General features: G+C 39.5%; 1 protein-coding gene across 1 annotated transcript in view; it reads left to right on the top strand.

Moving 5' to 3' along the window:
* epha6 (eph receptor A6) overlaps window positions 1–25,685 on the top strand; it is a 181,026-nt gene that overhangs the window by 80,261 nt on the left and 75,080 nt on the right. The window contains exons 4-5 of the mRNA XM_078261608.1: window positions 16,380–16,535; window positions 18,787–19,122. Coding sequence (XP_078117734.1) covers window positions 16,380–16,535; window positions 18,787–19,122 — 492 coding nt within the window. The remainder of the gene's footprint in view (window positions 1–16,379; window positions 16,536–18,786; window positions 19,123–25,685) is intronic.

The following is a 25,685-nucleotide window of genomic DNA, read 5'->3' as shown; positions in this document are numbered from 1 at the left end:
GTCACTTCAGCAGCTAATTAGGAGTGTATTACAATGTCTTTACCAGACTGAGAGGACTACAAAGAGTGTGAATGTATAGACTGAGCCAAATGCTTGTATGTAACTGCTACAATTGGCAGGCAAGGACCCCCCTTTACTCTGCCTGGACCCTTCCCTTATTAGATGGGCGGTAGGTGGGGAACCAGAATAAATCCTTGATGAGTGCCCTGTGGGGAGGAACTGAGGACAGAAACTGGAAGCATAACATGAACATTGTTAAATCCATGAACAGTGTCTCCTCAAAACTTAGCACCGCCTACATATATTTCATCTTTGATGGAGAGTACGTACGTTCTTTGTGTTGAGTGCAGGGAAATGAATGTTGTGCAAATGTTGGAACATTTCCCAGCTCTGCCTCTGTTCATGCTTTGGTCCGTTGATTGGCGCATCGCTGTAGCGTTCAAAGGGAAGAAGATTCAATTTGTTCCACTCTTTAGATGTCACTTGATGAAGCTGCTTTTGATATCAGAGAACTGCGATGTCGTCAAACCACTTTGGTAATATGAGTGAGTTTGGAAATGTGTACGTTTGGGTTTTCAGTCAGCGTGCGGGGAGAGTGTGTTGTCCTCAGATCATTAACAGAAATTTGTGCTCATTCTCCCCTAATTACTGGCAAATGCCTCCCGCTAGTCCCATGAAGGCACACTCCATCATTCCAGATGACTACACTTGGAGTGATTTCTGTTTTTTGCTAAGCAAGTTAATGGGTAACTACTGTTTTTTTCAACCCTATTTTCCTATGTTTTTGTGTCTAAGTGACTGATGGGAACAACAATCTTTGACATTGGTCCAGTATTAAGCGAGATCGCTGCAGTCAGCAGTGGCGAAACAAGCTACAATGTAAGTTAATAGGGCAATTGTCCAGATTGTATTTACCTTCACAAAAGTGCTTGTTTTGCCACTGACAGGCTCAGATTAATATTCTAAGTGTCTGACAACATTATGGAAAGGATTTCTAAGGAGGTCGACATTTCTGGTAAAGAGTAAGATCTTCTTTTTAAACATAAAAACATCTGCAAAATTGCGTTCGTTAAACCCACCAGACTCCATGTAAATTTTAAAAATAAAAATTTTGCATCGTAAAATAGACTTGATTCAAAGTTGACAGAAACAAAAAAAACTATGAAAATCCATTTTGGGTCGTCTTTTCACTTTTCCAACCATCACAAATCTATTGTAATCTTTTGGTTGAAATAAACACGTAGTTTACTGATTTACATGTGAAAATATGTTGGCTCAATACACACTAAAAGTATTGCTATTTTAAAGGGGCGCTATGCAGTTTTGGTTTTCTCGCTTTTTGCTCGTAGGTTTCTCTATAGAGCTCCCCCTACAGCTTTGGAATAGATATTTGGCAGCTCCTACTTTTACTTGTGTCTGACTCCTCGCTCGGTCAGTCTGCCGTTTCCTCTTTCTCTGTTCCGCCGACAGTGCTTTCCTAGCTTTCTGCTTCTTTTTTGCCAGCTCAGCCATGACGATAGTGTGAAAAACTACATCGCTGCCTTGTTAGTCGGTTCCTGAATGGGCGTATGTGTGCAGTGCCGTGAAGCAATTCGTTACATCGTGAGACCTGATATCACGCGATACTTCCTGACGCTGAGGCCAGCAGCTCGCCGGACGAAAATTGCAAGGGTGGTTTTTCCGCTCACAGGCACTAGGGGGGAGCGAGATGACCACCATTCAACTTGAAAAAAGTCATATAACCATTCCAATGACTCCGAAGCTGTTCAGTTAAGGTAAATTAAGCTAAAAAAAACTGCATATTTTCCCTTTAAATCGAGTCTGGTGGGTTTATCGCCAACGACGTCAGAGCTGATTCTGGTTAAATAGAAAGGTCTCAAAGAGGTTTCAAAGCAACACCAAAGCACTTTTCTTCTTTGGTCCCCCTACAGGTTGGAATTGTCCATTACCGCTGTTGTATGTCTCATTCGAACTACAGATCCGCTACCCGATCTGGCAAACTTGCATAGTGCGGTTATAGCCGATAGAGGGCCACAAAGCAAATGCAGAAGTATTGTTCACCCAGTTACGAGTTGATGAACCACTGAAACGATTTTGGAAACATTATTTTTAAGGTACAAAAGAATCTTTGGTGTGGCTTTAAAGGTCTATCTCTGAAGGGATCATTTCCATAATGTTGTCAGACACTTAGATTATTAATCTGAGCCTGGCAGTGGCAAAACAAGCACTTTTGTGAAGGTAAATACAAGGTGGACAATTGCCCTATATAAGGGAAGTTTGGGGGTTCCCTGCTGGAGCTGCTGCCCCCAGCGACCCGACCCCGGATAAGCGGAGGAAGATGGATGGACAATTGCCCTATTAACTTAGATTGCAGCTTGTTTCGCCGCTAAATGGACTGTATTTATATAGCGATTTTCTAGTCTTAACGACTACTCAAAGCGCTTTTACATAGTACAGGAACCATTCACCATTCACACACATTCATACACTGTGGCCGAGGCTGCCGTACAAGGTGCCACCTGCTCATCAGATAAACATTCACACACATTTACGGGGTTCAGTGTCTTGCCCAAGGACACTTCGACATGGGACTGCAGGGCCAGAGATTGAACCACCAACCTTCCAATTGACAGGCAACCGCTCTACCGTACAGTAATACTGTAAGTCCAATTGCCACTGCAATTTTATGCACAGTGGCTTATAAATTGTATTGTTCCTGAAGGTAATTTGACAAAATGTTCCGCCCACTGCTTATTGATGGCTGTAAAGAGTCTTTATTGTTCTTCTTGGCAGCTGTGGTCAGTTTTATTTCATGTTGGTTAAAAATAGGTTTCTATGATGAACCAAACTGTAAAAGAAACCACTTCTGCAGAATAATCCACCTCATTGCAGTCCATCTGCATGCTCAGTATATTGCAAACCCTTTTTTGTGGCCAAATATGGTTATATACATATATACAATAATAAATAGTCTTGTTTATCATGTATGATCTGAGTCATGAGCAGTGCCTTACTTCTGATCTTCCACTGGCCTGACATGCTGTATCCCATTACTTGTCAGCCGGACAAACGTGCCTCTGGCTCATTCATTGGCCTAAATTCCAATGGTGGTTTACGGTTACATTTACTTTTTTACAAAAGAAAAATAACTTTTTGACAAAAAGGTTAGTCCAAACTTGTATACTATACTAGATATACCAAAATGTAATGGGCAGATTGCTATGAAATAAACTGAGCTTTTTATGCTTCCCATAATATGAACTCTGTCTAGATCCCAATATCCTAACCCTTTTCAATTTTACCATTCCCAGGCCACAATGTCAAAGTTGCCCACATTGCTTCTTATACTCTTGAGCGGACTGTCATGAAATTGTCTCTGTTTACACAAAACCACTGTCATTTAAAATAAAGTTAGATTATTCTGTTCTTACCATTAATAGCTGCCAGCACAGTGTAAAAATTAGTAGTATCAGTTATCAAGTCTTTTCACATGTCTGAATGTTGGAGAAGTTCATGCTTCTCCCAAAGGAGCTGATAGACGTAATAAATACAAATACGTAACAGTGTAATCACATCTATTTTTTATCCTTCTGTTTTGCCAATCAGGGTAGCACTTTCTCTCATAAATTATAAAATAAAAGTTGTTCCTAAATGAATACAACGCCTTCGCACTCACGACGTGACAGCAAAATGTTCTCACTAACCACATGCATGTGTTGACAGCCCTACACCTGCTTCCTAGAAACATAATTATCACTATCTTCATCATTATTTATTTCATCTTTGTATTTTCTGGATTCCAGAAATATACCAACTTATCTGAGAAGAATACATGTGGGACAGTCAAACAACTTTTTCAAAGCCATTCAGGCACCTTTTGTGATTTTTTTTCCCCATGTTTTGCCACCTCCTTCATTTTTAAAAAACAACAACTTCTCTCTAAACGTTATTTATTCATGAGATATGCTCAAGGACCCTGCTTGTCTCAAAGTGGGTGTCTCAAAATTTTAGCAAATCTGCATCAGGATGTATTCAGAGTTGCACATCTTGATGCTCACGGTATACAGTATGTGTAATATACTTTTTTTGCATCAGTAAATATGTTTCTCTTATCCATACACTTGATTGGATTTAAGCCTGTTTGCATGTCTGAGAGAGAGAGACCAAAGGCATTTAATTGACTGATCCATTTTAATTTCACTCAAGCTCCATTATGGTGTTGTTGATGTTACTAAAGGGTTGCCATGTCATTATCCCCCTCCTTTGCGCTGTTTTTGAGAAGAGAATGGCGTTGTTTATTTTCCACAAGAAGGCCTTTATGCTAATGCGACCTCTGCTAAAGACGGTTTGTTGTCGATTTAACAGCGTGTCAAAATCACAATCAGCATCAATCATGCGGAAGGGAGGCAGCGAGTGAGGGATAAGTTTGGGGCTAAGTCATGCTAATCTTTATACCTTATAATAATAAATTCATTAGGCTTACATACACATTGACATGCATTCTCCCATCTTCAAGAGGCATAGCCTTGCGAGTTTCATAATTAAACTCAATAAGAGTGAAAAGGGGGGGATCAATATGAATGTAAGGCAGACTATTTTAGAGGCAGTGAATGAAGGGTTTTACCATAAAGGAGCTGCTTTCTTGTAAATGTAGCACATACAAAAATGCAGGACTTTATCCCAGAAACTTTTCCTGGTGATATCACAAAACAGATTCACAAACTGCATTTCTGTTGTTTACACCAAATTTGTATATGGTGTCTGCTTTTAACAAACTGACATTCACATACAGTAACAAAAGCGTACTACAGAAGTCTCTGGTAGAGCAAGAGACAGAGAAGCAACACGATTGAGGAGTACAGGTGGACGTAAATGGGTAGTAATGGGAAAGGATCGACGCACACAAGAAATAAGCACTAAAGGTCACCTGGCTGTAGCTCATAGCATAAGGCAATGAGAGCGTTATTTATCTTCTCATCTAACTCTCGGAAAGAAAGGGAAGTTCCCTAAATGTCAGGCTATTCCTTTGAGACTTCTTGCTCTGGACCAAAGCATTAAACAGACATCCAACTGACATCACCATCCTTAAACTCCATGGCTTGCAGGGCAACAAGTGCCACATTCCACTGGTAGTTGATGGGGTCAGTGGCCACTATAACCAACGATAAGCACTATCATAGATTTACTGTTGTGATTATGCATTAGAGATATCCTAATACAGGTCAGCTCTATCCTGGAGCCAGTCAGGACATTATCTCAGCAGTCAAGCTCAGACTATAAAAACACTGCTTTACTGTCCATCCCAAAGCCTCTTCCAGCCATCGTTTTGTCTCCATAGTAAGATTTAGAGAGGAGCTCTGCTCTCTCTCTGAGTTATTTGATGTCTACTGCGAAGTTTACTACTCGGTTAGTTCATTTGGCAAGACTCTTGCTATGCTGCTATAAACATTGCCATAAAGGGATCAGTGAGGCTGACCTCTGTAAAGTCCATAAAAAAGATCTTTGTCTCTGATAATGCCACTGATATATACTATAAGCGATGGCTGCCTCTGAATGAGCCCATCCAGCACTGTCTTTGGTGAAACCTGGCTCTTACGCTTAAGCTTATTTTGTCTTTTAATTTTCATAGCATTGTCTGGTTGTTATTTCGCTTTTTCTGTATTCGTTTCCCACTCACCTTCATCTACCTTACAAATGTAAAAATCCAGTGTACCAATGCAATTCAATAAGCTGGATGTCAACATTGAAACTTTTTGTTAAAAAACAACCAATGATGCCAGGTGTCTCTCTTGTTGCTGTAATTAATCTTCCTGGAGTGTAGAAATACAAGGCCATTCATATCATAAAACAACAGAAACAAATTGTTTGATTTCGCTACACCAAATTGTCTAGAGTTAATATGTAAATACTTTATTGTCACAATGATTTAAGAGGACACATGCTTGTTGATGGGCTGTTTGTCTTTGTACAATAACTGAAACTGGATTTGGTGACGGCAAACACAGTACAGACAATGTTGCAATTGTTTTTGAGTGAATACCTATCATTCCACTTTTTAACAGTAACAGATAGGTTAACTGTTACCTTATCTTAACTGTACAGTTTTTGACCACTAGTAGCACTATGGAGCAATTATTTTGTGTGGCGGTCCATGTTTGGTTTGCAGTGGTGGAATGTAGTACTGTACTTGAGTAGGCATTCATTTTGGGGTAATTGTACTTTACTTGAGTATTTCTATTTCATGCTGCTTTATACTCCATTACATTTCAGACAGAAATATAGTACTTCTTTTTCAAAACTCATTTTTGATAAAATAAAACTACCAAATCTTGTTTTAATAAAGAAATATGATCCCGGGGGTATGAGTGTTTTTTTCTTAAGTTAATCACAAAGCGCTGAAAAGACATCAGCTTCTCTCTGCAGTCTGAGGGCAAGCGCTGTGCGAGACTTGTCCTCCACCGCAAACACAGCCCATTACGGCGCATCATTTGCCTGCTTCAGCCGAGGCTGGCTTTAAACTCGATGGCGGGTAGGTTTAACTCGCTGGCGATTTTCAGAGCTCTTACTTGGATGACAGATCGAGTGATGGGCAGTCCCTCATTTAGTTTTTCAGTCGAATATTCACTTACGAATATAATACATCCATGAATGTGAGTGGATGGCTAGCAGAAACAAAGCTCCTTGAGCAGAAATGGATAAATAAAAGGGCCTTTTGAATGGTAAGTTGAGTTTCAAAGCCCTTGGTTCTGGGAGGTTCTTTGCATGTACTGACGATGTGAATTGAGTTACCACTGGAGTAGTGGAGTCTCAAATACCACTTGAGCATTAAAAACTTGAAAACATATTCCTTTTAAAGTACATTTAGAGCATATAAAAAATGTGAGATTAATTTGCAATTAATTGTGAGTTAACTAGGACAGTTATGTGATTAATTGCTATTAAACATTTTAATTGATCGACCTAATCGTCCTAATTCTAATACCTATGTACTTATACTTAAGTAAAATTTTGAATTCAGGACTTTTACTTGTAACAGAGTATTTCTACACTGTGGTACTGCTAGTTTTACGTAAAAGATCTGGTTTGTCATGCATGTGTACACAAGTGATGCAATATACATTCCTGCCAATGGTTTCACACTACTCCACAGGTCTACAAGTGTGGATAATGCACCACGATACACAGAATTGCGCAAGCAAAGGCAGGAAAGTAGAAGACTGCTAGCAAATAAATATGGATGTAAACAATGCAGGATTTAAAATAGTGTTTATGAGGAAGGAATGCATTCAATATGTTCGTTAAGATCTCAAGGATGCAAACAATGTGTTTTGGTGAGTAACAATGAATGTAAACATGGTATAATATTATTTAAATATATCAAGAAAACTCCACAAGGTACCTTTTAATGGCAAAACAAGGGGTAAGTGTGGCTTAATGAGAGAATAAGGAGCAGGTGTGCAGAGAGGAGCAGAGTCAGGTGATGGGCAGGAGTGAGAAACTCAAGAGGGGTGACTGGTGGACGGATCAGGAATGGATGGTTCTGGAATGAAAACAGGTCCTGGAGAAGGATTAGAGTCTGGAGAGGGAGAAAGTGCAAGTATTTAACAAAAATGTTGTCCTATTATAGCTGAAATAGACATTGCATTAAGCTGCTATTTTAATGTTGCTGGAAAGCTCTAAGTGTAAGTGATTCAAATCCTTTATAAGGTCTCAAACACCCCCCAGTTTCTATGTTGTCAATGGATGAGATACTTAGCTCTGATTATCCTTGTTAATAGTAGTGTTTTTTTTTCTACTAACAAAAACGGCCCACATTGAAATAGCTTATTACCTCTATTACCTGTGATCACCAATTAGGAATCTCCAGTCATTGTATCATTCATTATCAAGATACAAAGCAATAAACCTTCATGCTACAAAATACCACTCTAATTAAACTGAAGAAGAAAAATCAATGCAATAGATGGTGTTCAAATAATTGTGGCAAGAGGGCACATAAAAGAACAAATTAACCAGAAATAGTGGATGTGGACAGAGACTCACTCTCCAAGCTTGCTGTGCTCAGGTTAGCTTTCGCTATGTTGCTTGTAAACATCGGTGCTTTGCAAAGCCACCAGCCTCTTTCATCTGTAAATGTCATGGTAGAGATTAAAATCAGGAAGCAAATAGGAGGGAGTGATTACAAGACAGTAACAACCACTGGGTTGAAAGCCTGTACAAGAGATGGCTGAAATAGCAGATTCTAAACACTGGTGTGGTTGTGCAAACATGTGCAACGATCTATCTATCTATCTATCTATCTATCTATCTATCTATCTATCTATCTATCTATCTATCTATCTATCTATGTGGTGTGGAAGGCAAAGTGCAAGAGATATTAGGTCATATTGATTATTTGTTCAACAGCAAAATGAACCTAGGGGTTAATAACAGATGTGTACCTACTCGATCGTTCTCTGGGACATGTTTTCATGCTAATCGAATGTGTTTGTTACGATGTTCTCAATGCTTCGGTTAACATTTAGGGACCCTCATTATGCTACCGTTGAAGTTTGGTGATATTTTTAGCCTTTTTAGTGGTATATATAGCGATTTGTTTTTACTTTCCCTATGCCCCAAATACTAGCGTTGTAAGCTAATCAGCGGCCGCGCTAGCTTGTTTCAAGCTACAAACACATTCGATTAGCATGAAAACGTGTCCCAGAGAGCGATCGAGTGGGTATTGTCAATGGAACCATTTGGCAACTTTTTAAAAGTAAACTTTCCATTCAGAATCTTATTGGCATCCATTTTGGCTTCTCGCGCTCGCCATCCACTCAAAACGTAACGTTAGCCTACTACTCTTTGGCCGGCTCGCAAGCCCAAACAAGTGTGTGCGGCGTGCCTGTTGTTTTGGTTCCGGTCTAGCTAGATCCGGTGTGGTGTTGTAGTTTTTCTAACGTTACTATTTGTTGCAACAGCATGTGAAACAAACTACAAAGTTTGCTAGGCCAAAAAGAACGTTAATCTTGCAATAAAAAAACTGACGCCATTAAAATGTGTTTGCGTTAACGCCGTTAATAACCATAGACAGTTAAAGAAATGGACCAATAGATCCCGTTGCTCTGGACGGAGACCAGTGAAGGATATTAGAAGCACTTTTCCGTTGAGGGCTGAGCGTTACTGCGCAGCCTCCAACTGAGCTTGAAGACATAGATGTGACGTGAGCAATCTGTCTGAAAGTTGGAAGTCTTCTGGTAGCTGTGCCAAGAGAAATCTCAATCATTCCGAATCTTGCAGAGACGGAGAGCGTAGGTATATGTAAGGAGATAACATAGGCACAGGCTAATTATTGTTAACTAAAATGCTAGTTAACATTAGTAATTAAACTTAAACAGCTAATGTAAGTCGAAACTGCCTGCGAGCTTCTCCTGTACTATACGGTAATTCCTCTACTATGCGACAGTAAGTCATGTGGTTATGACACAATCGTTAGCCTATTTTTACAAAAATATCTGCTACGGGGCCATAATGTGAAATACAAGGTAATGGAGCCTTTTATACATTGTCGTGTTTTTCCTCTTTCACCTTCTGTCACTAATTGAGCAAACACATTCTTAACACTTCTCCAGAGATGTGTTGGAGAGGGCCACTAATCCTCAAGTGCAAATCAGAGAAGGCGCTTACTGCTTTCGCTAATGAAGATGGAGGGGGGGAGGCTGATGAGTAAGAGAGATGGACTGACACAGAGGAGAGAGGAGGGAATTTCATTTAGAGTGTTTGAAACCTACATTTAATAAATTCAGAGTACCACTGCTAATGCTCCTGCTGAAGAGTGTAGTTGTACATGTATGTAAAACTATTGGCTCAAGAACATAAGATAACTCTAATTTGAATATCATGAGCAAGGAAAATAGGGTTATATTTTCCCATGCAGAGTATGATGAATATTAGGTATGGAGAAAGAAAAAGGACTCAGCACTACTATTCTGATAATATGTAAGATATGTATAGACAAGATGTGTACTGTGTCAGCACAGAGAACAAGCAATGGGGTTTATATTTGAATGTTATAGTTTTTATAGAAGGGAGATGGAGGGTGATGAAACTGAAAATGGTCTTGCTTTTTGTATTGTTTTTTTCATATGCAATAAGTTTCAGGCTGCATCTCGCCTATACCGCCACCATTGCTGCAATGATCTCTCATCCTTTGCATCGCCTCCTCACCACGCTGCCTTTGATTTCAAGAGCTGAACTATTCTGCAACATTTGTTGATGTGGTTCTGCAAGTAAATGCTGCAGAATTGTGCTCCTCTTGGAATTGTTCTTCTTCGCTGACCACCGGAGAGAGGAACCCACCATCATCGGCTATGCACTGCAAAGAGCCAAAGAATGTCATTTACACATGCACACAGGCCTTCACGCCCAACACACACATAGGCAGATACCAGTGATGAAGAAGGTTATATTACAGAATATGTTGCGTTGGAATGATTGCCACTGATTACATTTTATACTAATATTCAATTTAATGATTCTTTTTGGGATGTCTAAAATTGCATTTAGACCCTAATGGGACACAGAATTGTCAGGTTCAGAACCTGATGTGGGGAATAGTTTAGGAGAAGCATTTATTTTATTTATTTCTTTTTTATTTATTTTCCAGGGCAACTTTCATTCATCCAATTTAGTAACAGTTCTCAATGCTTTACTGAATGACAAGTTTATTCTTTATAAACTTGTCATTTGAAATCTGTCTTAAGCAAATGTCTATAGATCTATAGATTGTGGAAGTCGATATTGGAAGATTCTGCAAAACATCACATCCATTGTCAACATTTTTTGTTTTCTACAATATCTGTCCATTGGAACTACAGTACTGTATAAGGATAGGGAATGATTGTGCTTATAACAAAGAAATTATGTGAATAGTATGGTTAGGGTTAGGCAGCTGAAACACTTTGTTTGATTGTGGTTACAGTTAAAATGCCCATACACTACCCAAACCTCCATGTTGGTTGATTGACATTGGCATTGGACACAAATCATGGCATACGCATTGTCCACTGTAAACATAATTCCTAGGGATACTGAGCTAACAATTTTCCATACAAGGTGAGCCAATTGTGGTCAGCATATGCTTTTAGGCAGGGTGACGGATATAGTTTTTCCATACTGTTGCAAAAACTCTCACAATCGATTTCTGTTCAAATGTCTGAAAAACAAACAAAAAACATAAGTGGAACCACCAAAACTGTCCATCTACTTTAAACATAAGGGCCACTGCTTAGCTCAAAGAAACAAGTTGAGTAGATGTTTTAGCAGAAGCTCATACAGTACAATGTAGACAGTAGAGAGACAGACAGACAGGAAGACAGACAGGTCTACTCCCTGTACATGATCTGCTTGCCAGTTGCTCTGGTGTTGTTCAGGTCCAGTGAGTATGAAGTGGCAGGCCTCACCAACCAATCTGCTGCCTCTGGGTCTCAGGGCCCGGCTCGGGGCTCTGAGATGTAGATGTTCTGGATGACTTCCAGGTCTCATTAACCTTGGGCTGAGGGCCCAGTGTTAGTTCAGAGCCCCGAAGGCCAGTGGGTCAGAATACTCGTCTCTAATCCCTTGCTCATCTCTAGTCTACTTGCTTCAGAGGTGTGAACAGTATACATCTACACATATTCGCACATTGCTACTGTCAAGTGTCATATGAAAGGAATTCACATAACATGCATTTCAAGATTTTTGTTTTCAGTTCTGTCTTTGATAGAACTTTCTATAAAGTCCATATCTATAATGGATTACCTGGATAAGGCATTAATACATTTTCCAAATTGATAAAAGCCTTCATAATATATTATGATGCATTATTATAAAAGATAAATATAGGCCACTTGACTGTATCTTTATAAATAAAGGTATTTAGTCCGATTAAACGCTTTGTAATTCAGTGACCGTCATGCTTGATAAATGTCATAATGTCATTGACAGTACATCATTTTATGTGATGTCTGCGGAGTTTCACTCACTCAACAGCTGTGCTTCTGTTTGCTCTGTGTTCCAACTCTTTAAACATCTGTCATGGGTTCTGGTGTCAGGATCAACAAACAGCTAATGGGACAGACAGTACAATATGTTCTCACAATAACATATCAGTCAATCAATACAGCCATACTGTAGTACAGCTCATGCAGACAGGAGCTCTCTTCATTATTGTTAAACAAGGCACCATTATGGTCATAACACAATTTTCTAAATGAGTTGAGTAAATATGAGCAGCAATGGTTTATAATTGTACGTATAATCCTTAAAATATATACAAATAAAATCTTATAAAACACAATATTATATATCTTATAATCCATGCTTATTTATACAGCTGTTCTTAAAAAACATCTAAATGCATTATGAAAGTTCATAATAACTTTATTAATTGCCTTATGCATGTTCCATGTAAGCACATTCAGTTAAGATACGGGCTTCAGAGAAAAGTCCTAAACTTGTATTCATTTTTTTTAGATGTGCTGTGGAATTTCTATGACCCTGATACAATTGTTACAAAATGGATCAATTATAGTAACACACACACACCTGACACACACATTCAGCTTGCCCTGCTGCCTCCTTCCACTGTGCTATTTTGTTTTGGCTGTCATACTCACTTGTCACCTGACCATCCGCTGCTCAATGTGCAAACTCTGTCCAATAGCAAGTTGTTTTCAACTCGTCTGGATGGATGTTTATTGTAATAATTGCAATATTTCTCATACAGTCCATATAACTTCTCAAAAGTCAAAATCTTCAGGCTTCATTCACATTTGACAAGCTGTAGTTCAATGTTTTTTTTTTGTTACTGCTGTTGCTGCGTATGTGCGTGCCCATCCTGAGCACCACTGTGGCCTTGGAACAGAGCCTGGCCAGACAGATTGCAGAGGGACGCTGCGAGGTTCGAAAAGGAACGTCCCCTCAGTTCAGCGAAGGTCGGGCGGAAGCATCATTAGGTTGACAGTCTAAAACGGGGTCTAGTGGGGTGGGGGTTGACTGACGATTTTTGACTCAAGGACACACAAGTATCATAGGTTAATGACAGAGGCAGCCTTGGTACGCCATAGTAGATGCCACTTATCATACTGATGTACAGTATGTGGGTGTGTGTGCTGCATGTATTTGTGTACGGCAAGATTTCGATAGCAAATATCAATTTCAATATTTTGAAATTTTATTTAAATTTAAATTTCAATATTTTGAAATTTTATTTAAATTTCAATCTATCTTACTCTCACAGGACACTAAGATTTTCTATTGAAAAAGAGGATATCAATGTGTGTGTGTGTGTGTGTGTGTGTGTGTGTGCGTGTGTTTGCACCTCTGTCCTAATTGTCCCCATTTGATCAGTCGTGGTTTCAAGCGGTTCCTTGTCCTTCCTACAGCTCCATTTATCACAGGCAGCAATGGAGACACACAAAGGCACTCGGTGCTTCAAGGTGAATCCCTTCAAATGGCTCAGCTTGTGTTACCTTGTTAAATCGATGTGCTTGGTGACAACCAGCAGCAATGGAAATCTCACCAGGCAAGAGACTTTTACATGTCTGTGTAACTTGGAAGTGGTTTGGAGGTTGAGAAAATGCTATTAAAAGCTGTTGCAGTCTGCCCCTAATGACTTTTGTAAGCTTTTTGTTGATTTTCTTAGCTTTTTAATAAGGGAAGGTCTTTTATCTTTTATATATTTTATCGGTTAAACCCACACTGCAGCAGTCATGTACTTCAATTGACTTGGTAAGTGTTTAGAAAAAGGAGTTTCAGTGCTCCCTTTTCCAACTCCTGTAGCCTATACGGATGTATTTTCATGCTATTGTGGTACAAAACTCACAATGCATGTAGTCTTGCTCAATTTTCTCTATTTATACTTTTATAAATGTATTTATACTAATACAAAACCTGGGTTTGATAGTAATATGTGTTTGTACAGATGTTTTGCCAAGAGAGAGCCTCATTATTACACACTCATGCACAGGGCTTTTGGAATAAATCCAGCAGCTCGTGCTGGATTAGAAAAAAACTGTCATTTTGGCAACATTTTCCATGCACCATACCAGGGTGTTTAAACCCTTCTCTCTGTTAGGAAGGAGTACAGGGAGTTACAGCTTTAGACATAATCGCTCTAAAAAAAATGAATGAAAAAGTTATGGAAGTGACTGTTGTTCTTAGGGGCTAAGATGAATTGGTAGAAATAATGTTTATTCTATCTTTCAATACTATGCTTGTAGTATTTGTAAGTATTTTAACAAGGTTGTATTTGATGTATTCATATTTCATATTTGTCTGCTCAGTGCAGAGAGCATTTTATGATATTTTGATTACCTGATAACAATAACAATAGCTCTATTCATCAGTGAGCCAGCATGCACAATATGAGGGCCCTGCAACTCTAAATATGAATATGAATATTCATTCATTTCATTACATACACCTGTGTTTTTCCTACATGTCCGAATGTCTTCCTTGAAGAATGGAAATTGTCTCCTTAAACAATTTGGCCTCAGATTAAGCTAAGCTACAATCAATGCTAGCCTCCACCGATAGAAGACAACATGTCTCTCTTAAAACTCTGAAAAACAACAGTGTAAATTAAGTTTTAATTTACACATGGTTACCTGCTAATGCCACGCCAGTATGTTTTCTTTTCATTTATGTCTGCAAGACACAATCACTTCTGGTTAAATAGTGTTGTGTGAGATTGTACTGTGAGTTTATCACACTTGATATTAGCATAAAGTGCCATCTCCACTACTCATGTAAATAGCCTGGTGCAGAATGAGGCACACAATGTAATTACATGCTATAAATTAAAGCTGCAGTGAGACCTCTTCCGGCAGCTCTCCATCTCCCCTCTGTGTCTGCATGTGTAGAACAGCCAATAGAATAGGAATGTTCTCTCTCTCTCTCTCTCTCTCTCTCTCTCTCTCTCTCTCTCTCTCTCTCTCTCTCTCTCTCTCTTTCTCTCTCTGAAATGACCTGCGATTGGCAAAAGTCTTCCATCACAGGCTAGATTTCCTAAAGCCTGAAAACAGAGCGGAGGTGCAAAAGTCTCTCTCAGACCACTTGAATTAAAATATTCTGAAAGGTTTTTATGGAATTTTTGCCCAATAACCCTAGAAAATGTACTGCCACCGTTTTAAGGTCCCTTGTGTATGTGTTTTATATTATTGTATGCAGATTGTTGACACAGCCGTGGTACTTGGACCTCTACTCAGGACTGTGTGGCCATGTGCAGACTGCTTCATTCAGTGTCACAGCTCAGATCAGATGTTTTTTAAATCATACTTTACTTTATCACCTTTATGTTTTTTTAGTAATATGCCTTTTTCACAATCACAGCATACATTTTGAATTTGTCATAGCAGGAAAAGCACATAGTTGTTACTAATACCATTAACAGTGGCTAAGTTCTGTCCGAGTGACGCTGTAAGGCAGCTAAGCTATCATTCATTTTATCATTTTACTTTATGATGAATGGATATGTACAATATGATTTTGATAGATATTACATATTTGCATTGCATGGTTTAAGTAAGTAAAATTCTGTTAGCATTGTTTCATTTTTTCATAGTTCTCTGACCCCATGATGTTTGTCAGATAAAGGTGAAAGAGAGAACACTAAAAAGTTAGAGCAAACCAACTAGGTGTAAAAACACTTTATTCTGTTAAAAAGCCTTTCTATCATCACATCTAATCATTCAGTTTGAATTATTTATCGAGAGTGAAACACCAGCAGTATATTCAAATAAGGCATTAAAGCTGTGTCCATTTTTTTCATCAGGGCTAACCTTTGTTCTTATCCAGGAAGGGAGAAGAGAATTATGTGTGGGATTCTGCAATGCAAGTGCTTTTGATTCCAGTTGAGAAAAGTTAATTAAAAACTTTTTCTAAACAAAAAACGTATAATTGTCATTTCAAAATAAAAATATGTTGAGTATAAGTTCCAAAAACCAGAGCAGATGTCTCATTATATTTTAGTGAACCTTGCTGCATCAATTTCCATATTTGAAAATAAAACCTGATTTTAATGAATCTGTTACAAGTCTTTAATGCTCTGAAATAGGAATGTGTGATGAATACCAGACACAGTTAGCATAACTGATAATGCAAATGATGATTATTGACAGACACCAGGCCACTTCAATGCCTCTTGTTTATTGATGTTATAGGTATGAGTTCAATATGATGTCATATTTTAGAAACATGTCATTGCTGGTTTCTTGTCAGCAAACAACACGTGTTGTCCTCATGTGTTGGGAAACATTATAAGGATAGGAGATGTTTAAATGTGATATTCTTGTGTGCGCCCATAACATGGCCTGGCTTTGCTCTCATATCCTGGCATATTTTCTTCCTGTCACCCCCAGCATGTCACCCAGGCTTCTACAAGGCATATGCTGGAAACATCAGGTGTTCAAAGTGCCCTCCACATAGTTTCAGCTATGGAGAAGGATCTGCTATCTGCCACTGTGAGAAGGGCTTCTTCAGGGCTGAGAGTGATCCTCCAACAATGGCTTGTACACGTGAGTAAATCAGCACACTGGGCTTGATAATTACTTATTACTCGTTCATTAGACACATAACCACATGGATGTTCAGGGCTTTTAGTCATCCTTTTTGATGTGATCAGAGTCATGGGAGAGCTTTGAGCCTCATTGCCATCACTGCTCAATCTGTAATTGTAAATTCATGGTAAAGATTTCTATACTTGTGTATGCCTGACAGTCTGGGCAAGTTATTGCTTTGTCTCTTGAGCTGGTGGATTACTCCAGTGGGCTCTCAGAATTAGCTGTGGCCGTAAATCCAGTCTCGTCTGCAGGACTTATCTGCTGTGAAACTGTGCATTAGAGACTCTCTGGATGAATTACATGGCTTTTGTTCAGCTGCCTCGCCTTCATTGATGATTCACCGACTGTCATTACGACTTCATATTTGCATTAAATTACAGTTTAACCGGACTAATTCTCCTTTAATTAAAAAGCCATTTAGCTGTCACTGAGATAGACGGGGGCCACGTCTAAGAGCTCTACAGGGTGGAAAAGTGTGTTTGTCTTTTACGGCAACACAAAGCCAAGCTTTTGTGGTGAAGCTGTGAGTTTACAGTTCCCTTTAATACACTGTTTGCAGAGGAAATCGTCAGAAAGGCTTGAAGCCTTAAAACAATGTTTTCATCTCTAAATTTAGACTCAGATTATGCACCATATTCCTTCTGCTCATACAAATCCATCCATGTATACCTGCAGGCTTTCCAGAGTAACAGCAACAACAACAGTCTCTTACTGTTGGATAGCTATTATATAGTTGATATCCAACAGTACTGCATATTATATTATATACTGCTATTATATACTGATGAAACAGGTAAAGATGTGCCACCATAAAAACAGCTAAATTATGTTTAATTCACTTTTTTTCCCTCTCTCTCTCTTTTTTACCTCTGAAGTATGAGACCAATGACCAGGCTGAAAGATTCTAAATAATAAACAATATTTAGATCAAATATAACCAGCACAAAGCCACAACTCTGCTCTGAATATGGGTGGTTAATTTATCTTGGTGTGAGGATTGGATTTTTGGAGATTAAGTTCAAGTAAAATATATAAAAATGGATACCATACTTACCCATACTACACTGTTAGTTGTTGAAGTAAATCTACCAGGAAAAGTGCATCCTAAGTACAGTCCAGTATAAACACTGTGTATAAAGGCTTGTGGTGGTGTAACAACCCTGAAAACTAAGAGGTGCAGACTACCACATCTATTCTAACAAGCTGTGAGTTCTGTGTGCTCACATAATGCATTTTAATCAGATTGTAGAGCTTGTAGGCCAGAGCCTAAACTATTTGCTTGATGTCTAAGTATAAAAAAAGAAAGAAATGAAGATTAAAGACTGAGGACCTGAGAGGAAGACAAAGGTAGAGCAAGAAAAAGAGGATGTCACCGGAGGAGAGATAAAGGTGGAGAGAAAGTGTAAAGGCTGGATGGAGTAGACAGTGAAAAGAGAAAGGAAGGAGGATGCTGATACCAATCTCCCCCTAGAGGAGAATAGGAGTTGATTGATGGCAGTGGGGTTGCTCTGCGGGACGGGAGGTGGGTGAATTCTTCTCGATGGAGAGAATAGAGGAGGTGAGATAATGGCCAATAGACGCAGAAAGAGATAAAGAGAGAGAGAATGGACATTCGCTGACATGAGTGGAGGAGGGGTAAGAGGAGCTTTGCTGTCTCCTGAGATTTTTAGCAAAGGTAGGGAGGGAGAAGTATGGAGGGAAGGGAAAAGAGAGGGAAACATCCCATTGTCTGGGCAGACAGTGAACCTGGCAGGACAGGAGTGTTCAAATCCCTCAGGCCTTTTAACTCCACCCTGTTGACAGCTGGCTGGCTGCCTGCTATAGCACAATACTTACCCTGACACACAAAAACATACATCCAGAGAGCACAAAAATACCTTAACAAAGTAAAATGTGAGGGAGGTAAAATAACGTAGAATGTTTACTGCACAGGAGAGGAATTTATATGAAGAGTTTTGTGGTACGGAAGTGTCTCAAAATCCAGTTCAACAGTGGATTATATATTTGCTTTTTTAAGTAAAGCCAGCTGGTGGTCGATGGAAACTTTCAGTTCTGGACACCCTGTAGGTAATGGGGAAGTGGTGGGTTGTGCATTAATACAGCTAATTGAGTAAATTATTTTCTAAACATCAGCTAAAATATTAAAGCACCCTTTAACTGATTGATTTAATTATCCATTAATTATATTTTCTTCTACTACTGACAGGCCCTCCATCTCCTCCCCGCAACTTGATGTTTAATCTGAACGACACCTGTCTGATGCTGGAGTGGTCACATCCCAGCGACACCGGGGGCCGCCGGGATCTCACCTACAATGTCCAGTGCAAACGCTGTGGCCCCGAGCCCGACCAGTGCCACTTCTGTGAGGAGGAACTTCGTTTCCTACCACGACCATTAGGCCTGACTGACGCCACAGTCACTATCATGGACTTCTCAGCCCACGCCAACTACACCTTTGAGATTGAGTCCCTCAATGGTGTGTCAGACATAAGCTCCTTTCCTCGCCAGGTAGCCATCATCACCGTCAGCACTGATCAGGGTGGTGAGTGTTTTGACTTTTACTTGATGTTTAGAGGTACATGTGTTGTGTCAATTTTACTGCAGATGCATTCAACTTGTTAGTTCGAACTCAAACACCATAACACAATGCGTTTTGGTGAGAAATACTGAATACAAACTTCAACTTTTGTTTGTTTACAAGAAACCTCAACAGGGCACCTTATAATTTCCACAGATTTCCAAAGACAACTGCAAATTTCATTCAATCCTTACCAAGTTGCACAACAATTTTTGAATGAGCCTTAAAAAGGTTTTTCATTATTCTTCTTTTTCTTTAAATGGCATGCCTTTTTCCTGTAATTGTTTGCTACAACAATCTACTGTTGGTACACAATAAATCTTGAGTATGTGATTAAATTGCAATCAAATTTGGAGGACAGGTGCACTCACATCTACTTTAAGCGACTTGATACATTTAAAACATGATAACTCATTGGTTATTTTCCAGACCTCATCCTTAAACCCTTTTTCCAAGACAGGAGTTCTCGATTCTCTAAAATGAATGACAACCATAATGCAGTCAGCATGTCTTTCACTGTATATTTTGGTTCCATATTTTGGAAACATCATTTTTAAAATACCAATTATTTATAGAATTGTGGAGCAGTGCTTTTTCAAATTTCTTAATAACACAATATTTATTGTTGTTGTATACAATTGATGCAGATGGTAGTCTAGTAAAGTCAAGCTCAGAATGATTTTTTTTGTTTTAAGATTATTTTTTCGGCATTTTTAGGCATTTACTGACAGGACAGCTTAAGACAGGAAAGGGGGGAGAGAGGGGGAATGATATGCAGCAAAGGGCCGCAGGTCAGAATCTAACATGGGGCGCACGCTCAACCAGGTGAACTATCCAGGCGCCCCAGAATGACACTACAGTTAATGTTCCTCTAATATTTATAGTTTTGCATCCTTAACTGCTGCTGTGAATGATGACAGGAGGAGAGGTTGTCTCTACCTACCTACTTGCTACAAATAAGGTTTTGATGCTGAAAGGCCCATATTTCCTCTGGGACAGCGGTCTGTATGGGAACGCTTATGCTTTTAATTTGTGATTTGCAAACACTGTGTTTTCTGTTTTCTCCCTCCTCCCTCTCCTGTCCTCCCTCGACTATTCTCTCTCCCCTTTTTAATAGGTTGTTTGTCCTCCTCCTTCTCTCTCTCCTGTTTTCTGTTTCCAAACATGTTTGTTTTTTCTTTCTTCTTTGTTCTTTCCTCCCTTCTTTCTCTCCATCCCTCTATCCTTGTGTTGCTGTGGGAGTCTGAGAGCAAGACATTTTCTCAAACAGCCAAAACACATTAAATGCATTATTCTGTGTCACAGGGGACAGCTCTAGCCCTCACAGGTAACTCAATGTAACACATAGCCTTTCTTTATTTCATTAGGATGCCCAGTTTAGCACATAGTCTTGGGATGGTCCCTGAGCTATACACAAGACCCATTTCATCACTAATATACCCAGCTGCAGCTGTTTAAAATGCTCAAGGGAAAGGCAGATATCTGGCCATCAGCCAGTGATAAGCAGCCTGGTGATGTATTTTACCACTATCACCTTGACACAAACGAGAGTTTGGTGAGAGAGTCAATGGTCAGTGGCATTCATGTGCTATTTGATGGAGGTTATTAATTACATAGCTGGTTGTATGTTAGCTATAAATGTACAGTGTGCAATCCATGTGCTAATGATCCTGGTTTGTGTTTCAAAGTATTTGTTAATATTTAGTGCAGTCTCTGTGTTTTATGACAGGTGGCCAGTGGTTAGTTCAGATCTTTTTCTCAAAGGAATATTTTGATGATTTCAAACCACCTCTGTGTCATCTTTGTGTGGGTAGTGTGTTAAGATGAACAATGTTTGGCTTCTCTCTGTGGTGCCAGTGCACAGAGCTCCCCGCGGAGCAGAGCAGTGGAACTCTACCGTGATTTGGCAGACCTCTGCGACTCTGCTTCTTTGTGCACTGGCACCAAGGAGGGAAGCCAAACACCATTCATCTAAACACACTGCCCACACAAAAATGTCCCAGCCCCAAATGTTTTGAGTGTAGCCCCGAATGTATTTTGAAAAGTTGACTGACAAATATGAAACCGGACAATAGCCTATGTAAACCCCCAAAATCATAAGTTGCCTTATTTCATTGTGCTTTGGCTTTGTACATACTGTACTGAAGCAGACCTGTGCATCGCTTTAGTGTCCACTCTCTCTGTAAAAATAGAGATGAGCAGCGCGGCTTCTGTGGTCTGTGCAGCTTCAGGTTTGTAAAGGACGCGCTCTGCTGTGGGCATTCTGTGGCAGATGTGACGCGTTTGTGCTCCGTGTATTTCTGCCGTTGTTTCGGTTTTCCACCTCCGATGTAAAGCAGTGTACAGCCAATTCCCTAGCTAAACTTTGTGTCATTCAGAGACAGACCAGAGTCTCAAACGGGGCTCTGAGTCTGTCTGAAGGTCTGAGATCTACCATATCAGCAGAGCAATCACGTAATGCACAGCATGACTATGGTGCAGGTAGATTATTTTCTGAAATATAATGACTGTATTCTTAGCCTATTATCACTTTATTTTTCTCAAAATATCACAACTCCTCCAAATCACAGAGAACACAGATATATTTTGAATGTGCACAAAGTTTTGAACATATCTGAAATATTACAGTCCAGGGGTTTATTAATTCATTAAAATTAATTCATGTATCATTGAGGTGAATAACTGTCATGTGCACATTTAAGGAGGTTTCTTCCCCAACAAAAGACGCAACAGAGGAGGGAAGAGTAAATTATGCCTAGGCTGTGTTGCTGACTCAGATATAATTAGAAAAGTCGATCTACAGGAGAATAAATAGTTGAAAGCAATACAGAGAGCCTGAGAGCCTTACTGCAAAATATTCCATTATGTTTTTATTTTTTTCATTGTCCCCTATGTTTCCCTTTACATAAAGATATATTTCATATATCATAAATTGATTCAGAAAAAAGGTAGAAAAAGGTGCATAAAAATTCCCCAGAATGCAGGAAATTAATTTTTTAACGCTAAATATTTTTTCTAGGGGGAGGACCCCCAGACCCTCCCTCATCATAAGTTGCCACAAAATCTGGAAACAAAACCTTGGCCTTTGGGTTGCCAGGCCAGTTATGATTATGCCAAATGTTGGTGCTATCTAACTAACATCTACAAACTGGGTAACTAAAATGAACATACACCGGTTATTAACAAGCTGGGTAAGCCAATCGCTGGTTTGCATTGCATTAAGTTTATTTAAATGGGTCCAGGCTAAGCCCCCAACCTCCTCAAGTCCTAGAAACGCCCTTGCATTTGATTTGAAATCAGCAAAGTATTCCTTTATATGTGCACTATGTAATACTGACAGCTAGTGTTTAAAATAGTTACTGCAGTACAACTTCAAAATACTGGAGAGAGTCCCCCCCCACCTCCTCCTCCCCAGACTCGAAGTTCACGGAGGTTGCCAGGCTAAGACCACAGCATCCACAACAATGTCGCTAGATGCTTGTCTCACATAGCCAGACATTACTTCACAGCACAGCAGAGTAGCTAACGTTAGATGCTGGCTATATTGACAGTAATAAAAGCCTGTGCTCACGTGGAGCTCTGTACACAACTGACAGGCAAACTATTTCGATTTAGAATTACAGATAGGAACCACTAAAAACACAACAACCTCGCCGTCCTCTCCACCCAATGGACAGACACACTTTATTGGCTTAGAATTACGGCAACAATCGCTAAACACACTGCAAACTCACGGTCCTCTTTCCGATTTACAGCCCCCCTCTCTTGGCTTAAAATAACTCACCGTAGTCGGCTACGGCCGCTGAACAGGCTATACGTTGTAAACAGCCGTGGCCCACTTTCCTGGCCCTCCGGTAACGTTAGCAGTTAGCAGGGTTAGCATTGTGGCGTTAGCCAGGACCAGTTCAACTTAGCATATTTCCTTAATATCTATTGATGCATTGGGGTCATTTTTGGAATTATTGCAGTAAATATATTACATATTGGACCTTTATGTAAAAGTAGAAATACCATGGTTTAAAAATATTATAAGTCCTGCATTCAAAATGTTACTAGTAAAAGTAAGTAAAAGTACACAAGTATTTTTAGCTAAATCTTCTAAAAGTATTCATTATGTGGAAACACACCTTTGAGAGTCTTATAAAAAATTAGGGCTGTCAAACGATTAATTTTTTTTAATCGCGATTAATCGCTGAATTTCTATAGTTAATCGCGATTAATCACATATTTTATCACATGATTAAAATTCTGTTATTTTGCATTTCAGAACTGTTTTTAAGTACATATTAACAATGGAAATCAATTCTTACCAGTGTATCTTGATTGGGAATCAAATTAATGCAAAGAAAGTTACTTTATGAACTTGACTTCAAGATTTGTATTTGTTTAGTATTTATTTACTGTAAACAAAAGAAAAATGTGTGAATATGTCATTATTGCACAATTCCTCCAAGTACCTAACTAAAAAACTAAAAATCCCTATCCTTACCAGAGTTAATATAGTGTTTAGTAACTCCTAAATAATGTTGATTACTCACTGACGTCCAGTGATCACCGGTTAATGAGACAGCGTTTGCAGCACTTTGCAGCAGTTCCAGTTGGGCTGCTTTCTCCTTGTCGTACAGGCTGTGTGTGCGTGAAAACTACTGTCCCTCTCGACGGCAACGAGACGGGTCAGAACATGCCAACCGTAGTACGTCTTTAAGACCCGAGTCTTCTACCATGCTGACAGGTCTGTAGTTAGTTGCCACCCATTTCGCAAGAGCTGTAGTAATTTTTGGGGATTGGTTTCATCCACAGGTCGGCAAGTAGCACTCTCCAAAATAGTGCTTTGCCTGAGTGGGTAGCATCAACCAGAGTCACGTTAATTAGCTCGTAGGTGGTAGCTTAAGCTTGACGTGCTTCGGTGATATTTTAATTTGGCTTTACACAACGTGCATATGGCTTTCGACTTGTCTAAAGCGCCATTCAGATTGCGTTGCTGCTGTCTTTCTCCATCATGCCTGCAGCCTGCAGTAGCAGGCTGTGTTACGAGGAAGTATGGCAGCTTGATGATAAGTAACGGTGCAGCAAAGGGTCAAAATAGTAGCCTGTTAGGCACGACGCGAAGCTGAGTGAAGTGTAAAATAAATTAATAAATGCAGGCATACGATTAATGCGCGTTATGCTGACAGCCCTATAAAAAATGCATTGTATTATTGGATATTAATACTTAATGTTACTACTCATTAGACCCAAGTGTGTCAAGTCCGACCAAGTAAATCCGACCAACCTTAAGATTTCTAAGAATTTTACACATCACAGAGTCAGTCTAACTTCTTATTTTCACACCTCAACTTGGAGTTAATAAAGGATTTGTTAATGAGATAGATATTAACATGTAAGACCTACTGTCTCTTATTATAGTGGACTTATATATATCGTGACTTTTTTTCAAAAGAGCTTAACATATAATTATTCACGGATAACACAAGTAGGTTTTACAAACTGCGTCATCATTTTGAACTTTAGCTCATGCCTTTTTTGCGAAAGGTAATGTATGTACAAGCTTCTTCAAAATCAAATCCTCCATCTCTAAGGGGTTTATCCTGCAAACAATACATCTGAAACATTTAGATTGGTTGCTTTTGTGAAATAAATGCACTCCAAAAGTCATTGATTTCAAAAAAGAAATTTGGCTTCATGTTCAGTGCAACAATGTTTCACCAATCCTCAAGTCACAAATTAAATCCGAAAAAGACTTATCTATAGATAACTCTTGAAGTTGTTTAGCTAGGGAAAGAATTCTGCCACCTTACTCTCTGTGTCTGACCTCCCTTACTTTAGAGGAGCTGGCTTGTCACTGCAGCTGATTTGAATTCCATCACTTGTTTGGAAATGAACCAGACCAGTGAATAAAACTTGTGTGTGTGTATGTGTGTGTGTGTGTGTGTGTGTGTGTGTGTGTGTGTGTGTGTGTGTGTGTGTGTGTGTGTGTGTGTACGTGTGTGTGTGTGTGTGTGTGTGTGTGTGTGTGTGTGTGTGTGTGCGCGTGCGTGCGTGCGTGTGTGTGTGTGTGTGTGTGTGTGTGTGTGTGTGTGTGCGTGCGTGCGTGCGTGTGTGTGTGTGTGTGTGTGTGTGTGTGCGCGTGCGTGCGTGCGTGTGTGTGTGTGTGTGTGTGTGTGTGTGTGTGTGTGTGTGTGTGTGTGTGTGTGTGTGTGTGTGTGTGTGCTCTCACGTGTAGCGGACTGACTGAGTTTTACGGTGCAGTGATACATACTCTTCCTGTAATTACACGGCTAATACAGACCACTGTCTATCACCTAAACTGCTTACACTGTAAAACAGATTTCTCTGCAGTTGAAGTATAAGGGTAATGTAATTACTAGACTATCTAACAAATGCATGTGATGTTAAACCCAGTGTTACATTTGTGTAACCTGGAGATTCATTATTCTCTGCAATTGCAATTTATTTCTCAATATAACAGAACAAGGAGTGCATACGGCAGTAACATACAAAGAGCATGTTACTGTCCTGCAAACACT

Source organism: Sander vitreus, chromosome 11, assembly GCF_031162955.1.
Source record: "Sander vitreus isolate 19-12246 chromosome 11, sanVit1, whole genome shotgun sequence".
Lineage (NCBI taxonomy): Eukaryota > Metazoa > Chordata > Actinopteri > Perciformes > Percidae > Sander > Sander vitreus.
Note: the sequence above shows the minus strand (reverse complement) of the source record. Positions and strands in the feature narration are given on the sequence as shown.